The sequence below is a fragment of the Scyliorhinus torazame genome, chromosome 14 (assembly GCF_047496885.1).
Source record: "Scyliorhinus torazame isolate Kashiwa2021f chromosome 14, sScyTor2.1, whole genome shotgun sequence".
NCBI lineage: Eukaryota > Metazoa > Chordata > Chondrichthyes > Carcharhiniformes > Scyliorhinidae > Scyliorhinus > Scyliorhinus torazame.
In genome coordinates, this window is record NC_092720.1 from 165,101,734 (window position 1) to 165,118,776 (window position 17,043).

The window sequence follows — 17,043 nt, forward strand, 5'->3', positions numbered from 1 at the left end:
CTTATTGAACGTCCGCAGACACCAGTGCATTCACACGGGCGAGAAACCATTCACATGCGAAGTGTGCAACACATCATTCTCACATTTATCAAGCCTGCATTCACACATAGAACATTCACGTGCGAAGTGTGCAACAAACCATTTTCGGATTTAATGAATCACCACGTGTACCACAACATTCATGCATGTGAGAAACCATCCACATGCAGGCTCTGTGACAAAGCCTTTGCACAGTTATCGAGCCTCATGAGGCATTAGACAATCCACACGGGATGAACCCTTCAAATGTTAGTTTTGCGATAAAGCTTTCTCAACATCTACACGGCTTCTGATGCACAGAGAATTCACACTGGTGAGAAACCGTTCAGTTGTGAGGTGTGTAATAAGGGCTTTGCACGATCATCGGAGCTGGTGAGACACCAACGCATTCACCCAGAGGAGAAGCTGTTCATGTGTGAGGCCTGTGAAAAAAACCTTCACACAGTTATCAAGGCTCCTCAAACATCAGACAATCCACAAGTGTGTGGTTTGCGATAACGTTTTTAACAACAACACCGATCTGAAGCAGCAGCAGATCCCCATTGGTGAGAAATCATTCAGGTGTGAGGTGTAACAAGGCTTTCATACAGTCAGTGTATCTAATGGTCCATCAACACACACTCACATGGCAAAAACTCTAACAGAGTAATAAAGACTTCACACTTGTCGGACCTCCTGGACATCGATGAACCTACACGGGAGACAAACCCTTCCCATGTGATGTGTCAGGATTGTTTCTCCTACTCTTCCCCTCTCATTAAACCCCAACGTTTCCAGATAGACTTGGAGCCGGCTCACCTGCTTCCCTTACACTGAGAGTTGTCTGTGTTTATCTTCCAGTGCTCACACAGGGAGCAGGAGATCGACCAGGCAGGAAGAGAGTAAAAGTAAGTTTGGGAACAAGGGTGTAGAAGGTGGTTATTAGGGATGTGGTTAGACCAGGTTGATGGCTACAGAAGCATTGTGGGGAATGGAGGGTCAAAGGGCAGAGTGTTGGGAATTAGAAAGCCCTGCCCAACTCACCTGAGAGAAGAGTGTCTTCCAGGAATGGAAGCTGATACGGCCATGGACCAACATGACCATTGGAAGACTTGCATTTATATATCAACTTTCACAAACCCAAGTTGTCTAATCTCCTTGGTTCCTGTTGACATATTGTTGACAGACAATAAAGGCAATGTTTATGTGGGTCGGTGTGAGTTGCGACCATAACCAGATCAGCCATGATCTTATTGAATACCAGAACAGGTATGAAGGGCTGAATGGCCTTCTCCTGCTCTTCAATCCCTTGTTCCTAGAGAACGATGATGATAATCAAAATGACATTGTTACCTTAGTAATATTGTGTCGAGGTTCTGCTTTGATTTTTTTTCATTTATGAAGCAGTATATGGTGAACTTCTTTATCCCACTTATTTATAATGCTGGAGAGAGGTGGAGGAGAGAATGACAGAAGAGAGTACGAGAGATAGGAGAGTGGAGGAGGCAAGGGGAGTGATAAGAGGAGATGATAGGAGAGTCAATGACTCCACAGAGTAAAGGACTTCATGCAGCAACAGAGGTCACCAGAGTTTTATGGAATTATATTGAAGGTCACCCGAGTAGACTCACAGAGCTCCCTGAACAGAAAACAATTTTTGGTGTGTGTAATGCCGTCTGAGAATTCTCCATTTGAACGTCACTCACCTGGATCATCCCACAATGTTTTCATTGTCAGGAACTGGGACATCAAACCCCTATTCAGGGAAGGTAAGTGACCCGATGGTCAGCTGATAAGGGACAATGTCCAACGCTACCTGCCGTGGCTGATGTCACCTATTCATGCACCGCACACACACTGAGGAGGGTGTGTATTGATTTTAAAAAAAATTTAGGCTACCCAATTCTATTTTTTCCAAGATTTCCAATTTAGCGTGGCCAATCCACCTACCCTGCACATCATTCTGGGTTGTGGGGGTGAGACCCACGCAGACGTGGGAAAATGTATAAACTGCACACCAACTATGACCTGAGACCAAAATCGAACCTGGGTTCTCGGCGCGTGAGGCAGCATTGCTCCACTGTGCCGCCCTCGGGTGTTGTGTATTGATGCCGGCGTATTTGAGAGACATTCTACAAACACTTGGGATAATTGTTCTGTCACTCCCAGGCACCCCTTTTTGTGTGCCCATATCCCCTGGGCTGGATTCTCTGTTTTGGGGACTATGTCCCCACGCCGGCGTCAAAACTTTCACGCCAGAAAAACGTGTGTGAAAGGGCCACATATTCCGAGCCCTGCAGGGACCCGGCGTAAATCTAGCAGCTTTTGCTGCAGATACGGCTTCCGGACTGGAGGTTGGGCATGCGCACGGCGGCGACCGCGCCGTGCTCCACAGCAGACTGACCGCGGAACTGGGCACTAAAATTAGACCCTCCGCCCCAATTGCCGTGCGGCCAAATCGCGTATTGTCCGATCGGCCCGTCCCTGAGCAGGGCGGCCGCAGACAGTCCGCTGCTGTCACGCTAGTTTCCCGACCGGCAGGACCACATTAGATCCACGCCCAGGCGCTGGACGCGATTTTGGTGTCAGGGTGCGGAGAATCCAGCCCCGTGTCTCATAGGCCCCGCTCCCTCCTGGGACCCTGTCACTGCTGTGTTCCTCCACTGTGTTCCTTTCTCCTGTGCACCCTCTCCGGCTGTGCTCCTCCACTGTGTTCCTTTCTCCTGTGCACCCTCTCTCCGACTGTGTTCCTTTCTCCTGTGCACCCTCTCCGGTTGTCCCTCTCTCCTGTGTGTGCACTGGTCCCACCACTGCACGTCACCGCTGCCTTGGATGCTGTGGGTCTTCCTCTTCAGATCTGCTGTTAAACACATCCGAGGCTACACATTCCACACAAACCATCCGAGGATGAAGAAAGCTATTTACACACTAGAAATCTCTGTCAAACGTTTACCAGGGGAACTGAGACAGCAGCTGCAATAAGTGAGGTTTTATTCAGATGGGACAATGACAAGTTTAAATCCCCACCTGAGCTGCTGCTCAAAGTCGCCTCCGTTTCCCCGGTCAGTTTCCCAAACTTCAGGAAACTCCTGTTACTGCAGAAATATTTGGATTGGCTGTGAGAGACGTCAATCAGAGAGCCCACCCACTCTGCCCATTCTCTCCTCTTCCTCTACCACAGCTGCTTCACTTCCTGTAGGGACTCCAAACCAAGTCAGGAGATGGTGAGTGAAGGAGCAGAATTTAGAAGAATTACATTGCACAATATCCACACTAATGTTCAGGCAGTCTGACTATCCTGTGGGCAGTCAGGTGTGGAAATGCCCCTTATGCTGTGTGAGAAGATCCAGCTCAGAGACATGTTCACTCGGTGCTTTGTGCTGAGCTGTTTGATTGGCTGTGTGTTGGATATTGAGGGTGTTTATTGGAAACATTTCCCTTCCGATTTACAGACTAAATTTTGTTGATGGGTCATTGCTGAACATGAGAAGGTGAGGTGTCATTATCTGGGAGGTGTAGAGTCTGAGGATTCTCACTTATTTCCTATTATGTTGTGTGCGTTGGGAGTTGGTTATTATCCTGTGGATTGTGACTAGTCAGTTCTAACCGTGTGTTTTGATCTGGATGTTTCTTGTCTTTTCAAATCCCCCCAAGTCCTCCTAAGAATTTCTGTGGGTGAATTTGTCTCTAGTCCAATTCACTGTGATTTTTACATAATCGCTGCTGCTGCTCATGTTCCTTTCGTGTGATGTGAGGTTAAACACTCAGCACCATAAGACATAGGAGCAGAATTGAATCATGAATTCAATTATGCTGATATGTTTCTCATCCCCATTCTCCTGCCTTCTCCCCATAACCCCTGATTCCCCTATTAATCAAGAACCTATCTATCTCTGTCTTGAATACACAGTGATTTGGCCTCCACAGCCTTCTGCGGCAAAGAGTTAATCAGATTCACCATCCTCCGGCTGAAGAAATTCCTCCTCATCTCTGTTTTAAAGGATCGTCCATTCAGTTTGAGGCTGTGCCCTCTGGTTCTAGTTTTTCCTATCAGTGGAAACAACCTCTCCATGTCCACTCTATCTAGGCCTTTCAGTGTCCTGTAAGTTTCAGTAAGATCCCCCCTCTAAGAACCTGCTAAACTCCAACGAGTATAGACCGAGAGTCCTCAACCACTCCTCATATGACAAGCTCTTCATTCCAGGAATCCTTCTTGTGAATCTCCAATGGGCGCTTTGCAAGACCAGCACATTCTTGGATACGGAGCCAAAAACTGCTCACAATACACCAAATGGTGTCTGACTAGAACCTTATACAGCCTCAGAAGTACACCCCTGCCCTTGTATCCTAGCACCAACACTCAAGAGTGGACATTGAGGTTTGAGGTGAATATTTGTTTTTGCCTGTTTGTGTGGCGGTCTGTAAACAGGTCAAGATTACTTAACTGAAACTCAAATCAATCTTTGCGCGTTCCTGACTGTGGGGATTTGATCTTTACCTGTACTGGTTAACACCTCGGAAGATATTTCTGAGAAAATAATGAGCTGAAGATTAATCTCTGTGATACAACTGGCGTGCTGTGATCAAGAAGAGAGGTGTTGGTGTAAAAACCTCACTTCGGCACATAGAATTTACAGTGCAGAAGGAGGCCATTCGGTCCATCGAGTCTGCACCGGCTCTTGGAAAGAGCACCCTACCCAAGGTCCAAACCTCCACCCTATCCCCATAACCCAGTAACCCCACCTAATCCCCATAACCCAGTAACCCCACCCTACACTAAGGGCAATTTTGGACACTATGGGCAATTTAGCATGGCCAATCCACCTAACCCGCACATCTTTGGACTGTGGGAGGAAACCGGAGCACCCGGAGGAAACAAGTGAACGTCATCGCTGAGAGAGCAGATCCAGTCTCCTGAGATCCTTCAATCTGGACTTCGATATAATGTGAGGGTGAACTTCATAAAGTTCCACTGATCTTATTCTAATCATCCAGGATTCAGTTCTCAAACACATATTGGCACCGTGACGCATGAAGAGACATTAGGATAGATTATTAGAAACCTGGTCAACAAGGTGGGTTTTAATGAATATCTGAAAGGAGGAAGTTGAGGTGAAGAGGCAGAGAGTTTTAAGGAGGGAATTTCAGGTGTTGGGGTCCAGGTAGCTGAAGGCGCAGCCACCCATTGTGGAGCGGTTCAAATGGGAGATGCCCAAGAGGCTGGGAAAGAAAAGTCAAGGAGAGATTTGAAAACAAGAATGACAAAGACTTCCTGTCTCTACTGGTGGCTGCATCCCATTCAAATCTTGCACTGCTTTTCAGCACTCGAGCACACAGATTATCTTAAGAGGGTCTCCCTGCCCCCCTCCCCCCCACTCCCACAGTAACTCTATTCAGTTAAACATTCCTTTCCTTCATTATCTTTTTCCTCTTTCATCTTGGTTCCATCGTCATCCTTTGAATTCTTTGAACTCGACGTCTCCAAATATTTTCTATTTAGCCTATACTTTTGTGTCAATAAAACTTAATAAAACTTAAATGGCTTCCCGTGTTTACTCAAGGAACTGTTAAGGTTGAAAATGTTTTTTGTCATTTCTGAATTCCCTTTTGAAATTCAACAGCGAACAAACAATTTCCTTTCATCTCTTGGAACTCACAGACAATCTGTCTCCAATAACCTTTCCCCTGTTTAATTAACACTGGTCCCACCCACACACAAAAACACACAGCTTTCTTTACCCTACACAGAATCCAAACATTATCACATAAAATATAAACATATACATCTCTCATTACAGTGGTTTTTATACATGCAGCAGTGCTCCTGGTGAAGGGCAGTATTTCCAATTGCAGGCTCCTGAGGTGGAGGCTAACCGAGAGGGAGTAGATTTCAAATGTTGCCATGCTGGCTGAGGAAAATGTGTCTTTTAACCTGGAGCTATGGATAGTGATGGTTGAGGTTCCAATTTCTTCCATCACATGGCTGACCAGGAATCTCTCCCACACTTACCACCTGCCATTGGAAGGCTTTACAAGTTCATATTCAACTTGTATGGCCGTGTTATGAACACGCCTTTTTTGGCCATCTAGTCCTGGAGTGGGATTCGAACCCTGGGATTCGAACCAAGAGCTTCTGCCTCAGAGACAGGGAAGCTACCCACTCACCACTAGATCTCCTACATTTCCCCTAGAACCTGAAATTTCTTTAGTCTTGTAGCTCTGACCTGGAGATATCCGGTTCCACAGAGGCAATGTTGCCTTGTCAGAGAGACAGTACCGAGCGTTGTCTCCTAGGAGGGCAATACTGAAGTAGAGCTGTCTCCTTGGAGGGGAGTTCTAAGGGACAGCTGACTCCTTGGCAATAATGTGGGAGAGCTGTCATGGAATTTACAGGAGGCCATCGAGTCTGCACAGGCCCCTGGAAGAGCACCCCATTTAAGACCACACCTCCACCCTATCCCCGTAATCCCACACAACCAACAACCTTTTTTCTTTGGACACGAAGGGCTATTTAGAATGGTCAATCCACCTAACCAGCATATCTTTGGACTGTGCTTAGCCAGTAAGGCAACACAAAATACGCTGACAATTCAAAATATTGCCACTTACATGATATCATATGTACTATTCATGTGTATGATATCTAAAATCAAATGTATTGGCATTATTGATCAAGTGCACTGGTGCCATCTTGTCTCGATATATCTTAACCAAATTCAAACTGGAGCAGAATGGTGGATGGCTATTGCTTTCAACCCAGTTGATCAGAGAACTAATCTGCTCTGATATCTGTGCCTAGATGAATTTCATAAAAGGGAGGAAACCGGAGTACCCGGTGGAAACCCACACAGACACAGGGAGACTGTGCAGACCCCGCACAGACCGTGACCCAAGCCGGGAATCGAACCTGGGACCTTGGAGTTGCGAAGCAACAATCCTAACCACTGTGCTACCGTGCCATCTCCTTTGAGGGATAGTGCTGAGGGAGAGCTATTCCCTTATAGAGGTAGTACTGAGGTAGTCTCCTTGGAGGGGCAGTACTGAGGGAGAACTGTCTCTCTAGAGGGGCAGTGATGAAGTGCTGTGGGAGAGCTCTTTCCTTGGAGGGGCAGTGCTTTGGAAGAGCTGTCCCTTGGAGGGGCAGCACTGAGGGAGAGCTGTCTCCTTGGCGGGACAGTACTGAGGGAGAACTGTCTTCTTAGAGGGGCAGTACTGAGGGAGAACTGTCTAGAGGGGCAGTGCTGAGGGAGAGCTGTGTCCTTAGAGTGTCTCATTGGCGCGGGGGGGGGGGGCAAACACGGGAATATGAGTTGACCATTTAGTGGCACTTGCATGTTCCACCATTCAGTGAGACCATGGTGTATCTGTGACCTACCTCCATATTCCTGGCATTTCCCAGGTTCCCTTCCCTGAAGAACAATATTTGGATTTCTTTTTTTTTCGTTATAAATTTAGAGTACCCAATTCACTTTTTTTCCAATTAAGGGGCAATTTAGCGTGGAAAATCCACCTAATCTGCACATCTTTGAGTTGTGGGTGTGAGACCCATGCAGACACGGGTAGAATGTGTGTGCAAACTCCACACAGACAGTGACCCAGGATCGAACTCGGCACCGTGAGGCAGCAGTACTAACCATTGTGCTGCCCTAATATTTAGATTTCTAGAACAATCTGAAAGTTTTCATGTTTTTATTTTGATTCTAAACCACAAATTCCAAAATGTATTAAATTCAGTTTCACAATGTGAAGTGTTTGAAGTGAATTACATGGATGTTTTTAAAGGGAAAATAGATAAGCTCATGAGGGAGAAAGGGAAAGAAGGATTTGCTGATAGGGTGAGATGAAGAGGGGGTCAGAGGAGGCTCGTGTGAAGCATAAACACCAGCAGCGACCTATCAGGCTGAATGGCCTCTTTCTGCCCTGTAATTCTATATATGTAACTTTCCGTGGTTGGATTTGGACTCTCAATCTCTGGATTGTTAATCCAGCACAAAAGCATTTCCGCTGTAATACGGGAAATATATTTATTGAAATGCCCTTTAATGCCTTCTTTGAAAATTTTACCCGAAGGCCTCGGCCTTTCCCAGCAGCCTGGGCTTGGATTTGATAGTTTTGCCCAGTGCTGTGCCTGAGAGCTGAATTTGGGATGTGCAGTTTGAGTGAGTGCAGTGTGTCTAATTTCCCAGGATAATGCAAACCCCTTCCATCAGCTGGACTGAACACATATTTTCCTTAGCTTCTCACGCTTCCTGCCCAGTGTGTTTTCTTCACATAATGTTGGAAAACGAGCAGAGAAATTTCAAAATCTCCATTGAATTAACATTTCTGCTGACTGTTTTTTTATATTCCACACATACTCTTAAGAATAACACTGGTCTTTGCCAGCACACACAAGCTCACAGTGAATTAAAAGCCCTTTTTACACTCCGCCCGACTGTCCTTTGCCCTCACTGTGCCTGGGAAGATGGGAGTTTGGGCAGAGGAAAGAAAGTAGCCATTTTCTCTGCTCCTGGTCACTGTCCAGTGTCCCTGCTGGAAACAGAGGGTATGTGACAGTCAAGTGAGGAAAAAGAAAGGACTTATACCTGATCCCCCACACACTGGGGAATAACAGACTGACACTCACTCTTGGATAGTCTCTAACTGAGGAGGAGAGGGAGTTGGAGGAAATCATGTTTCCTTTTCCTATTTTACAGAAGGATCAGAACATACGACACCAGAGAATACAGAGAAGATAGGCACCAGAGATAGATCCTGACCATCACCCAAGGAACAAACTGCACAACTGTGGGAAGACATCCAGTCCCGTCATTGCTCTGCTCAACACAGAGAAGGTTGGGCAGTTACCATCATATGGAAATCGGTCGGGTCAGGGGAGCTTTGACATATCATCAGATCTGAAACTGGTCAGTGGTATGGAACCTTCCATCAGAACCAACCTTTCTGGAGGTTCGGCTGTGAGTGATCGGTCCGGGTGAGGCTGGGAAGACGTGTGTGTGGGCTCCTAGTGTGGTGAGAGCTTCAATCATTCATCGAGCCTCATGATCTATTCATGACTCATTCCTCCAGGTGAGAGGCTGGTTAAATGTGAGTTGTGTGAGGAGGGCTCCAGAGGTTCATTACGTCTCCATACAGGTGTGGTGCATCTGTGATAGAATTGAAAACACAAGAGTAGCTTCATGGAAGAGAAACCATTCAAGTGTGAGGTCTGCGATCAAACCTTCGCACATTCATCAACACTTGTGAAACACCGACGTATTCACACCGGAGAAAAGCCGTTCAAGTGTGAGGTGTGTGACAAGTGCTTTGCACAATCATCAGGCCTGATGTATCATCGACGCGTTCACACAGGGGAGAAACCTTTTACATGTGAGGTGTGTGAGAAAGCATTCTCACATTCATCTCACTTTCGAAGACATCAACGTGTGCACACAGGGGAGAAACTGTTCAAGTGTGAGGTGTGTGACAAAGCTTTCACAAACTCATCAACGCTCCTGAATCACCAACGCATTCACTCGGGGGATAAACCATTCAAATGTGAGGTGTGTAACAGGACATTTGCACGATTATTGACCCTGGTGAATCACCGACGCATTCACACTGGGGAGAAACCATTCAAGTGTGAGGTGTGTGCCAAATCATTCTCACAGTTACCAAATCTCCGCACCCACCAACGCACTCACACAGGGGAGAAACCCTTCAGGTGTGAGGATTGTGACAAGACTTTCACCCGATCCTCAGATCTCCTGCGACACCAGAGGATCCACACCGGCGAGAAACCCTTCAAATGTGAGGTTTGTGACCAAGCCTTCACACAGCCATCAACGCTGCTGCAACACCAACGTGTTCACACAGGGGAGAAACCCTTCAGGTGTGAGGTGTGTGATAAGGGCTTTGCTCAATTATCGGGGCTGCTGTATCATCGTCGCATTCACATGAGAGAAACCGGCGAAGTGTGAGGTGTATGACCAAATGTTCGTAAACACGTCGACCACTGAACAGTGACACATCCACAATGAGGAAAAGATCTTTGTGTGTAAGGTGTGTGACAAAGACGTCACAAACTCATCGAACGTCCTGCTCCATCAGAGAATCCACACAGGAGAGTGACCCTTCAAGTGTGAGATTTACAATAAAGATTTTGTTATGTCTTCAACCCTCCTGCAACATCAGATCACTCACACAAGAGAGAAACACTTCAGAAGTGATTTTGTGATGAGACTTTCAACTCTCGTCTCTCCTGAAGCACAACCTGGCAGTCAAGCCAGTGACAATCACTTTTAGATCAGTGAAGGGGTGGAGAGGCATCCAAAGGGAAGACAAAGAGCATAGAGCCTCAATCTATGCGGATGACCTGCCCCTCTCCATCTCAAACCCTCTAGCCAGCATGGGAGGAATAATGAAACCCGAAAGGAGTTTGGAGCCTTCTCAGGTTACAAACTTAACTTGAGCAAGAGAAAATCTTCCCCCTCAGGGGGGGAACCAGATCTGGGAAGTTGCTGTTCAAACTTTCTCAGACCAAATTCTGATACCCGGGGATCCAAATAGCCCATGACTAGACACAGATCCATAGATGGAATCTGTCGAGTCTGGTGGAGGAGGTACAGAGGGACCTACAGAGGTGGGACTCATTCCTGCTCCCCCTGGAGGGGAGAGTGCAGACGATTAAGATGAACGTGCTGCCCAGATTCTTCTTCCTGTTCAGATCCCTCCCGATCTTCATCCCCAAGGCCTTCTTCACCAAAATCGCTAAACTAATCATGGCGTTCATGTTGGGAGGAAAAGAGCCCGCGGAGCAGAGAAGATTGAGGGGCCTGATTGAGGTACAAGATTATGAGGGGCATGGACAGGATGGATAGGGAGCAGCTGTTCCCCTTAGCTGAAGGATCAGTTACGAGGGGACACATGTTCAAGGTCAGGGGCAAGAGGTTCAGGGGCGATTTAAAGAAAATGTTTTTACCCGGAGGGTGGTGACGTCCTGGAATGCACTGCCTGGGAGGGTGGTTGAGGCGGGTTACCTCACATCCTTTAAAAAGTACCCGGATGAGCACTTAGCATGCTATAACATTCAAATCTATGGGCCAAGTAAATGGGATTAGCTCAACAGGTCAGGTGTTTTTCAATCATCAATATAGATTTGATGGGCCGAAGGGCCTCTTCTGTGCTGTATTATTATGTGATTCTGTGATCAGGAAAAAGGTACTACAAAGAAAGAAACATGGGAGGCCTTGCCCTCCCTAACCTCCAACTCTACCACTGGGCTGCCACCGCAGAAAGGGTACAAGGAGCGGGAGGCGGAATAGGTCAAGATGGAGGGGAGATTCCGTACGGCGACATCCCTCCGATCACTGGCTATGGCTGCACACCATCACCACTCTCTCAAGCCGGATACTGAACGAAGTGCCCCCCAACCAAGCTGATCACCTGGAACGTTAAGAGGGTTAAACGGGCCAATGAAGAGGGCGCGTGTGTTTGCGCATCTGCGGGTTCTGAAGGCGGACATGGTCTTGTTGCAGGAGACGCACCTGAAAGTGGCAGACCAGGTTAGGTTAAGGAAGGGCTTGGTCAGTCAGGTCTTTCATTCGGGGCTTGATTCTAAGACGAGGGGGGTTGCGATCCTGATTAATAAAAGGGTACAATTTGAGGCGGAGGGCACAGTCGTGGATGGGGGTGGCAGGTTCGTTAGGGTGAGGGGCAAGCTCAAAGGGGTGAGAGTAGTCCTGGTCAGTGTGTATGCCCCTAATTGGGACGACGTGGATTTTATTAGGAAGATGCTAGGGAAGATCCCCGACTTGGATTCGCGTAAGTTGATCATGGGTGGGGACTTTAATACGGTCCTGGACCCGAGCCTGGACCGGTCATGCTCAAGAACGGGCAGATTGCCAGTGATGGCAAAGAACTGAGAGGGTTCATGGAGCAAATGGGGGGAGCAGATCCGTGGAGATTTAGCCGGCCGACGGCGAGGGAGTTCTCGTACTACTCCCATGTCCACAAGGTGTATTCCCGAATTGACTACTTTGTTGTGAGTAGGGACCTGCTGGCCGGAATGGTGGGGGCAGAATATTCGGCAATTGCCATATCGGACCATGCTCCGCACTGGGTAGACCTGCAGTTTTGTAAGGACACCTTTCAGCGCCCACCATGGAGGCTGGAAGTTGGACTACTCGCAGACGAGGCGGTATGAGAGGCTGATGAAGTGCATGCAGAATTATCTGCAGATGAACGATACTGGAGAAGTCTCGGCAGTGGTGCTCTGGGAGGCACTGAAGGCAGTGGTGAGAGGGGAGCTGATTTCAATCCGGGCGTACAGGGACAGGACAGATAGGGCAGAGACGGACCGACTGATTAAGGAATGAGGCGATTCTTGGACGGACTGACCTTCCCAAGAGTGGGGAGGGGGTTGGTGGACGGACTGGGGATCCTGGTCAGGATCAAAGAGGTGTTGGGGAGCCTGAAGGTCATGCAGTCGGGTAAAGCCCCGGGGCCGGACGGGTATCCGGTGGAGTTTTACAAAAATTTTGCTGGGATAGTGGGGCCGGTGCTGGTCAGGGTCTTTAACGAGGCAAGAGACAGAGGGAGTTTACCACCGACGATGTCGCAGGCCACCATCTCGCTCATTCTGAAACGGGATAAGGACCCGGAGGCCTGTGGGCCATACAGGCCGATCTCTTTGATCAACGTAGACACCAAGTTATTGGCCAAGATTTTGGTGACCAGAATTGAGGACTGTGTACCGGATGTAATTGTGGAGGACCAAACCGGTTTGTAAAGGGGAGGCAGCTGGTGGCCAACAGAAGAAGGCTGCTCAACATGATTATGATGCCCACAGAGAGTAGGGAGATGGAGATAGTTGTAGCCATGGATGCTGAAAAGGTTTTTGACCGGGTCGAGTGGGATTATTTGTGGGAGGTACTAGGATGGTTCGGATTCGGGGGGGGGATTCATCGACTGGGTTAGGCTATTGTATCAGGCCCCGGAGACGAGTGTAAGGACGAACAGGACGACACCGGACCTCTTTAGACTGCACCGTGGAACAAGACAGGGCTGCCCTCTCTCCCCACTGCCGTTTGCGCAGGCCATAGAGCCGCTGGCAATTGCACTGAGAGCTTCTAGGGACTGCAAAGAGCTGGTCCGGGGGGGAGTGGAACATAGAGTCTCGTTATACGCGGATGATCTGCTGTTCTATGTATCGGATCCAATGGTGGGGATGGACGGTATTATGGCAACCCTGAAGGAATTTGGCCGGTTCTCCGGATACAAACTGAACATGGCTAAGAGCGAGTTGTTTGTAATTCAGGCGAGGGGGCAGGAGAGTAGGCTGAGGGGGTTGCCGTTCAGGATAGTGGAGGAGAGTTTCCGATATTTGGGGATTCAGGTGGCACGGGACTGGGGCAGGTTGCATAAGCTCAACCTGTCCCGACTGGTGGAACGAGTGAGGGAGGAGGTCCGGAGGTGGGATGCGCTCCCGCTGTCATTGGCGGGGAGGGTGCAGACTTAAGATGAAGATTATCTCACGGTTCTTGTTTGTTTTTCAGTGTCTCCCCATCTTTATCCCGCGGTCCTTCTTTAAGAGGCTGAATAAAATTATTCTGGGATTTGTATGGGCAGGGAAGTCCCAGTGGGTGAAGAGGGTGATGCTTGAAAGGAACAAAGGGCTGGCGTTGCTGAACTTCAACTATTACTGGGCGGCCAACATAGCGATGATAAGGAAATGGATGGTGGATGCGGGGTCGGTTTGGGAGCGGATGGAGGCTGCTTCGTGCAGCGGCACTAGCTTAGCAGCCCTGGTCACGGCGCCTCTGCCGCTTCCGCCGGCACGGTACTCCACCAACTCGATAGTGGTGGCGGCTCATCGGATCTGGGGCCAGTGGAGGAGGCATGTAGGGGAGGTAAGAGCATCGGTGTGGACCCTGATTTGCGGCAACCACCGATTTGCCCCGGGGAACATGGATGGGGGGTATCAACTGGAGGAGGGCGGGGATTGTGAGGATGGGGAATCTGTTCCTGGAAGGGAGTTTGGGCTGACGAGAGGGAACGACTTTAGATACTTGCAGGTGAGGGATTTTGTATGCAGACTGGTGCCGACCTTCCCATGTCTCCCGCCGAAGGGGAGGCAGGACAGGGTAGTTTCTAGGGGAGAGGGTAGAGTTTCAGACGTCTACAAGGAGCTAATGAGAGCTGAGGATACGCAGACCGAGGACCTGAAGCTTAAGTGGGAGGAGGAGCTCGGGGGCGAGCTGGAGGACGGTATTTGGGCTGAAGCCCTGAGCAGAGTAAACACAAAAGCAACATGCGCCAGGCTCAGCCTGATCCAGTTTAAGGTTGTGCACCGGGCCCACATGACGGTGGCCCGGATGCACAGATTCTTCGGGCTGGAGGACAAGTGTGCTAGATGCACGCCAGCTAACCATGTACACATGTTCTGGTCGTGCCCTAAACTCGGGGGTATTGGCAGGGATTCGCAGATGTCATGTCCTGAGTGTTGAAAACTGGGGTGGTAATGAGCCTTGAGGTGGCAATCTTTGGGGTTTCGGAGGACCCGGGAGTCCAGGAGGAAAGGGAGGCTGATGTTCTGGCCTTTGCTTCCCTGATAGCCCAGCGACGAATACTGTTAGCATGGAGGGACTCAAAGCCCCCGAGGGCTGAGGTATGGCTATCGGACATAGCGAGCTTTCTTGGCCTAAAGTCAAGCTCGCCTTGAGAGGTTCGCTACTAGGGTTCGTCCGAAGGTTGCAGCCATTTATTGACTTCTTCGCAGAGGAGTAAGCGGGGGGGGGGGGGGGGGGGGGCGGCTAGGGTAGAGTAGAGTAGAGTAGGGAGATATTGAGGCAGGTCCGTGCGTGAACAGAGCCGTGGTTTGCAGTATGTTTCATGTGTATTTTGTGTCTTGACTTTTTTTGTTTGTACTGTAAAATGTCATTTTTTCTATATGCCTAAAATACCTCAATAAAATTGTTTGTTTAAAAAAAAAAGCTGGATACTGAAAAAGCCCAGTGGTAGTGGCCATGCCGAGGACGTGGAACCAACTACGTCACCACTTCAGTCTGACCGCAATGTCCATCTGCAAAATTCACGGGGCAAAGGGCCAAGGTGGGGTCCTAAATGTAGACGACTGAGAAGCGACCCTGGGGGACCTCACGGAAAAGCTCCAACTCCCGAAAGGTAACGAGCTAAGATACAGATGATTTTGGCCTTCATCTGCACTGTAAATTCTTTGATTCAGAAACTTACTTTGAAAAGAGACGCGATGTACCGCCAGAGACACACCCTATTGCACAGACCTTTGACCGCGGGCGAATTAGGGAACGGTAACTGCACTGACATGTATGGACGGATACAAGAAGAGGTATGCACATCCCTTGACAAGACACAGAAGAAATTAGAGGAATAGCTGGGCATGGAGATAGGGGGAAGACTCTGGATCGAAGCACTGCACAGGGTGAACTCCATCTCATGCGCAGGGCTGAGCCTAATGCAACGAAAAGTGGTGCAGAGGGCGCACTTAACCAGAACATGCATGGGTGGGATCTTCCTGGAGGTGGAGGACAAATGTGGACAGTGCCAGGGAGGCTTGGCCAACCACCTCCTGGCTTGTCGGGTATTGGACAATCTTCTTTGAGGCCATGTCCAAGGTTGTGGGGGTGAGGATGAAACTAGTGGCAGTCTTCAGAGTATTGGAGCAGCCAGACCTCTTTATGGGGAGAGGGGCAGACGCCTTAGCCTTAGCCTCCCTGATCCCTAAATGCAGTAGTTCAAATAGACAAGGTTATAAAGAAAGAAAATGGAATGCTCCTTCATTGGCAGAGGTGTAGAATATAAAAGTAAGAAAATAATGTTGGAATTGTATAAAACACTGGTGAGGCCAGAACTGTATTGTATGCATTCAAGTCACCACATACAAGAAGGACGTAATTAGAGAGAATGCAGAGGAGGTTTACAAGAATGTTGCCGGGTCTAGAAAAGTGCAGCTATGAGGAGAGATTGGATAGGTTGGGGTTATTTTCCTTGGAACAAAGAAGGCTGAGGGATGACTTAATTGAGCTGTACAAAATTATAAGGGGAAGAGATAGAGCGGGCAGGATAAAATTGTTCCCTTTGTGGAGAATTCGAGAACCAGGAGACATAGATTCCAGATAAGTGTCAGAAGGTGTAAAAGGGACATGAGGAAGAACTTTTTTTTTTTAAATTCCAAATAATGGCAATTTAGCTTGCCCAATCCACCTACCCTGCATATCTTTGGGTTGTGGGGGTGAGACCCATGCAGACACGGGGAGAATTGTGCAAACTCCACACGGACAGTGACCTAAGGCCAGGACCAAACCTAGGTCCTCGGCACCGTGAGGCAGCAGTACTAACCACTGCACCACCGTGCCGCCCAGGAAGAACATTTTTTACATGGAGGGTAGTGGGTGACTGGAATTCGTGTCCGACTTGGTGGTGGAGGCAGACATCCTAAACTCTTTTAAAAAGTACTTTGATCTGCGCCTTAAGTGATGTAAGCTACAGGGCTATGGTCCAGGTGCAGGAAGGTAGGTTTAGGGTGTCCTTGGGCTGGCACAGGCAAGATGGCCCGAATGGCCGCCGCCTGTGCTGTATGGTTCTATGGTGAGTCAATGACTCCGCAGAACAAATTACTTCATTAAATTGAATGCAACACTCAAAGAGCAGCAGCAGGGGTCACTGTAGTTTTATGGAATAACTGCATCCCCAAGGTGCTCGGATTGATAAATATTGCAGGTCACTCAAGGAGATTCATAGAGCTCCCTGCTGAGAAAACAATTCCCTTCCTTCATGTCGTGTAATGGCCATCTAAATACTCCACGTGAACGTCACTTACACTGGATCATCCTTCAATGCTTTCATGGTTAGGAACTCTGACATCACACCCATATTCGGGGAAGGTGAGTGACCTGTTGGTCACTGATCAGGGAAAAGGTCCATACCATCCTCTGTGGCTGATGTCACTACGACGTGCAGCACCCACTGAGGAATGAGTCCCACTTCTCCCTGTATCCCTTAGCCATT

The 17,043-nt window shown here is 48.6% G+C and overlaps 1 protein-coding gene across 1 annotated transcript; it reads left to right on the forward strand.

The window, feature by feature from the left end:
- Window positions 1-9,197: 9,197 nt before the first annotated feature.
- On the forward strand, window positions 9,198-14,983 carry LOC140390146 (uncharacterized). The gene has a single exon (XM_072475082.1). It carries the CDS (start codon window positions 9,198-9,200, stop codon window positions 9,975-9,977), a length of 780 nt encoding a protein of 259 aa, XP_072331183.1. The 3' UTR covers window positions 9,978-14,983.
- The last annotated feature ends 2,060 nt before the right edge of the window (window positions 14,984-17,043 follow it).

Excerpts from the sequence above, each read along its gene's own strand:
- LOC140390146 (XM_072475082.1), top strand. The coding sequence starts at position 9,198 with ATGGAAGAGAAACCATTCAAGTGTGAGGTCTGCGATCAAACCTTCGCA.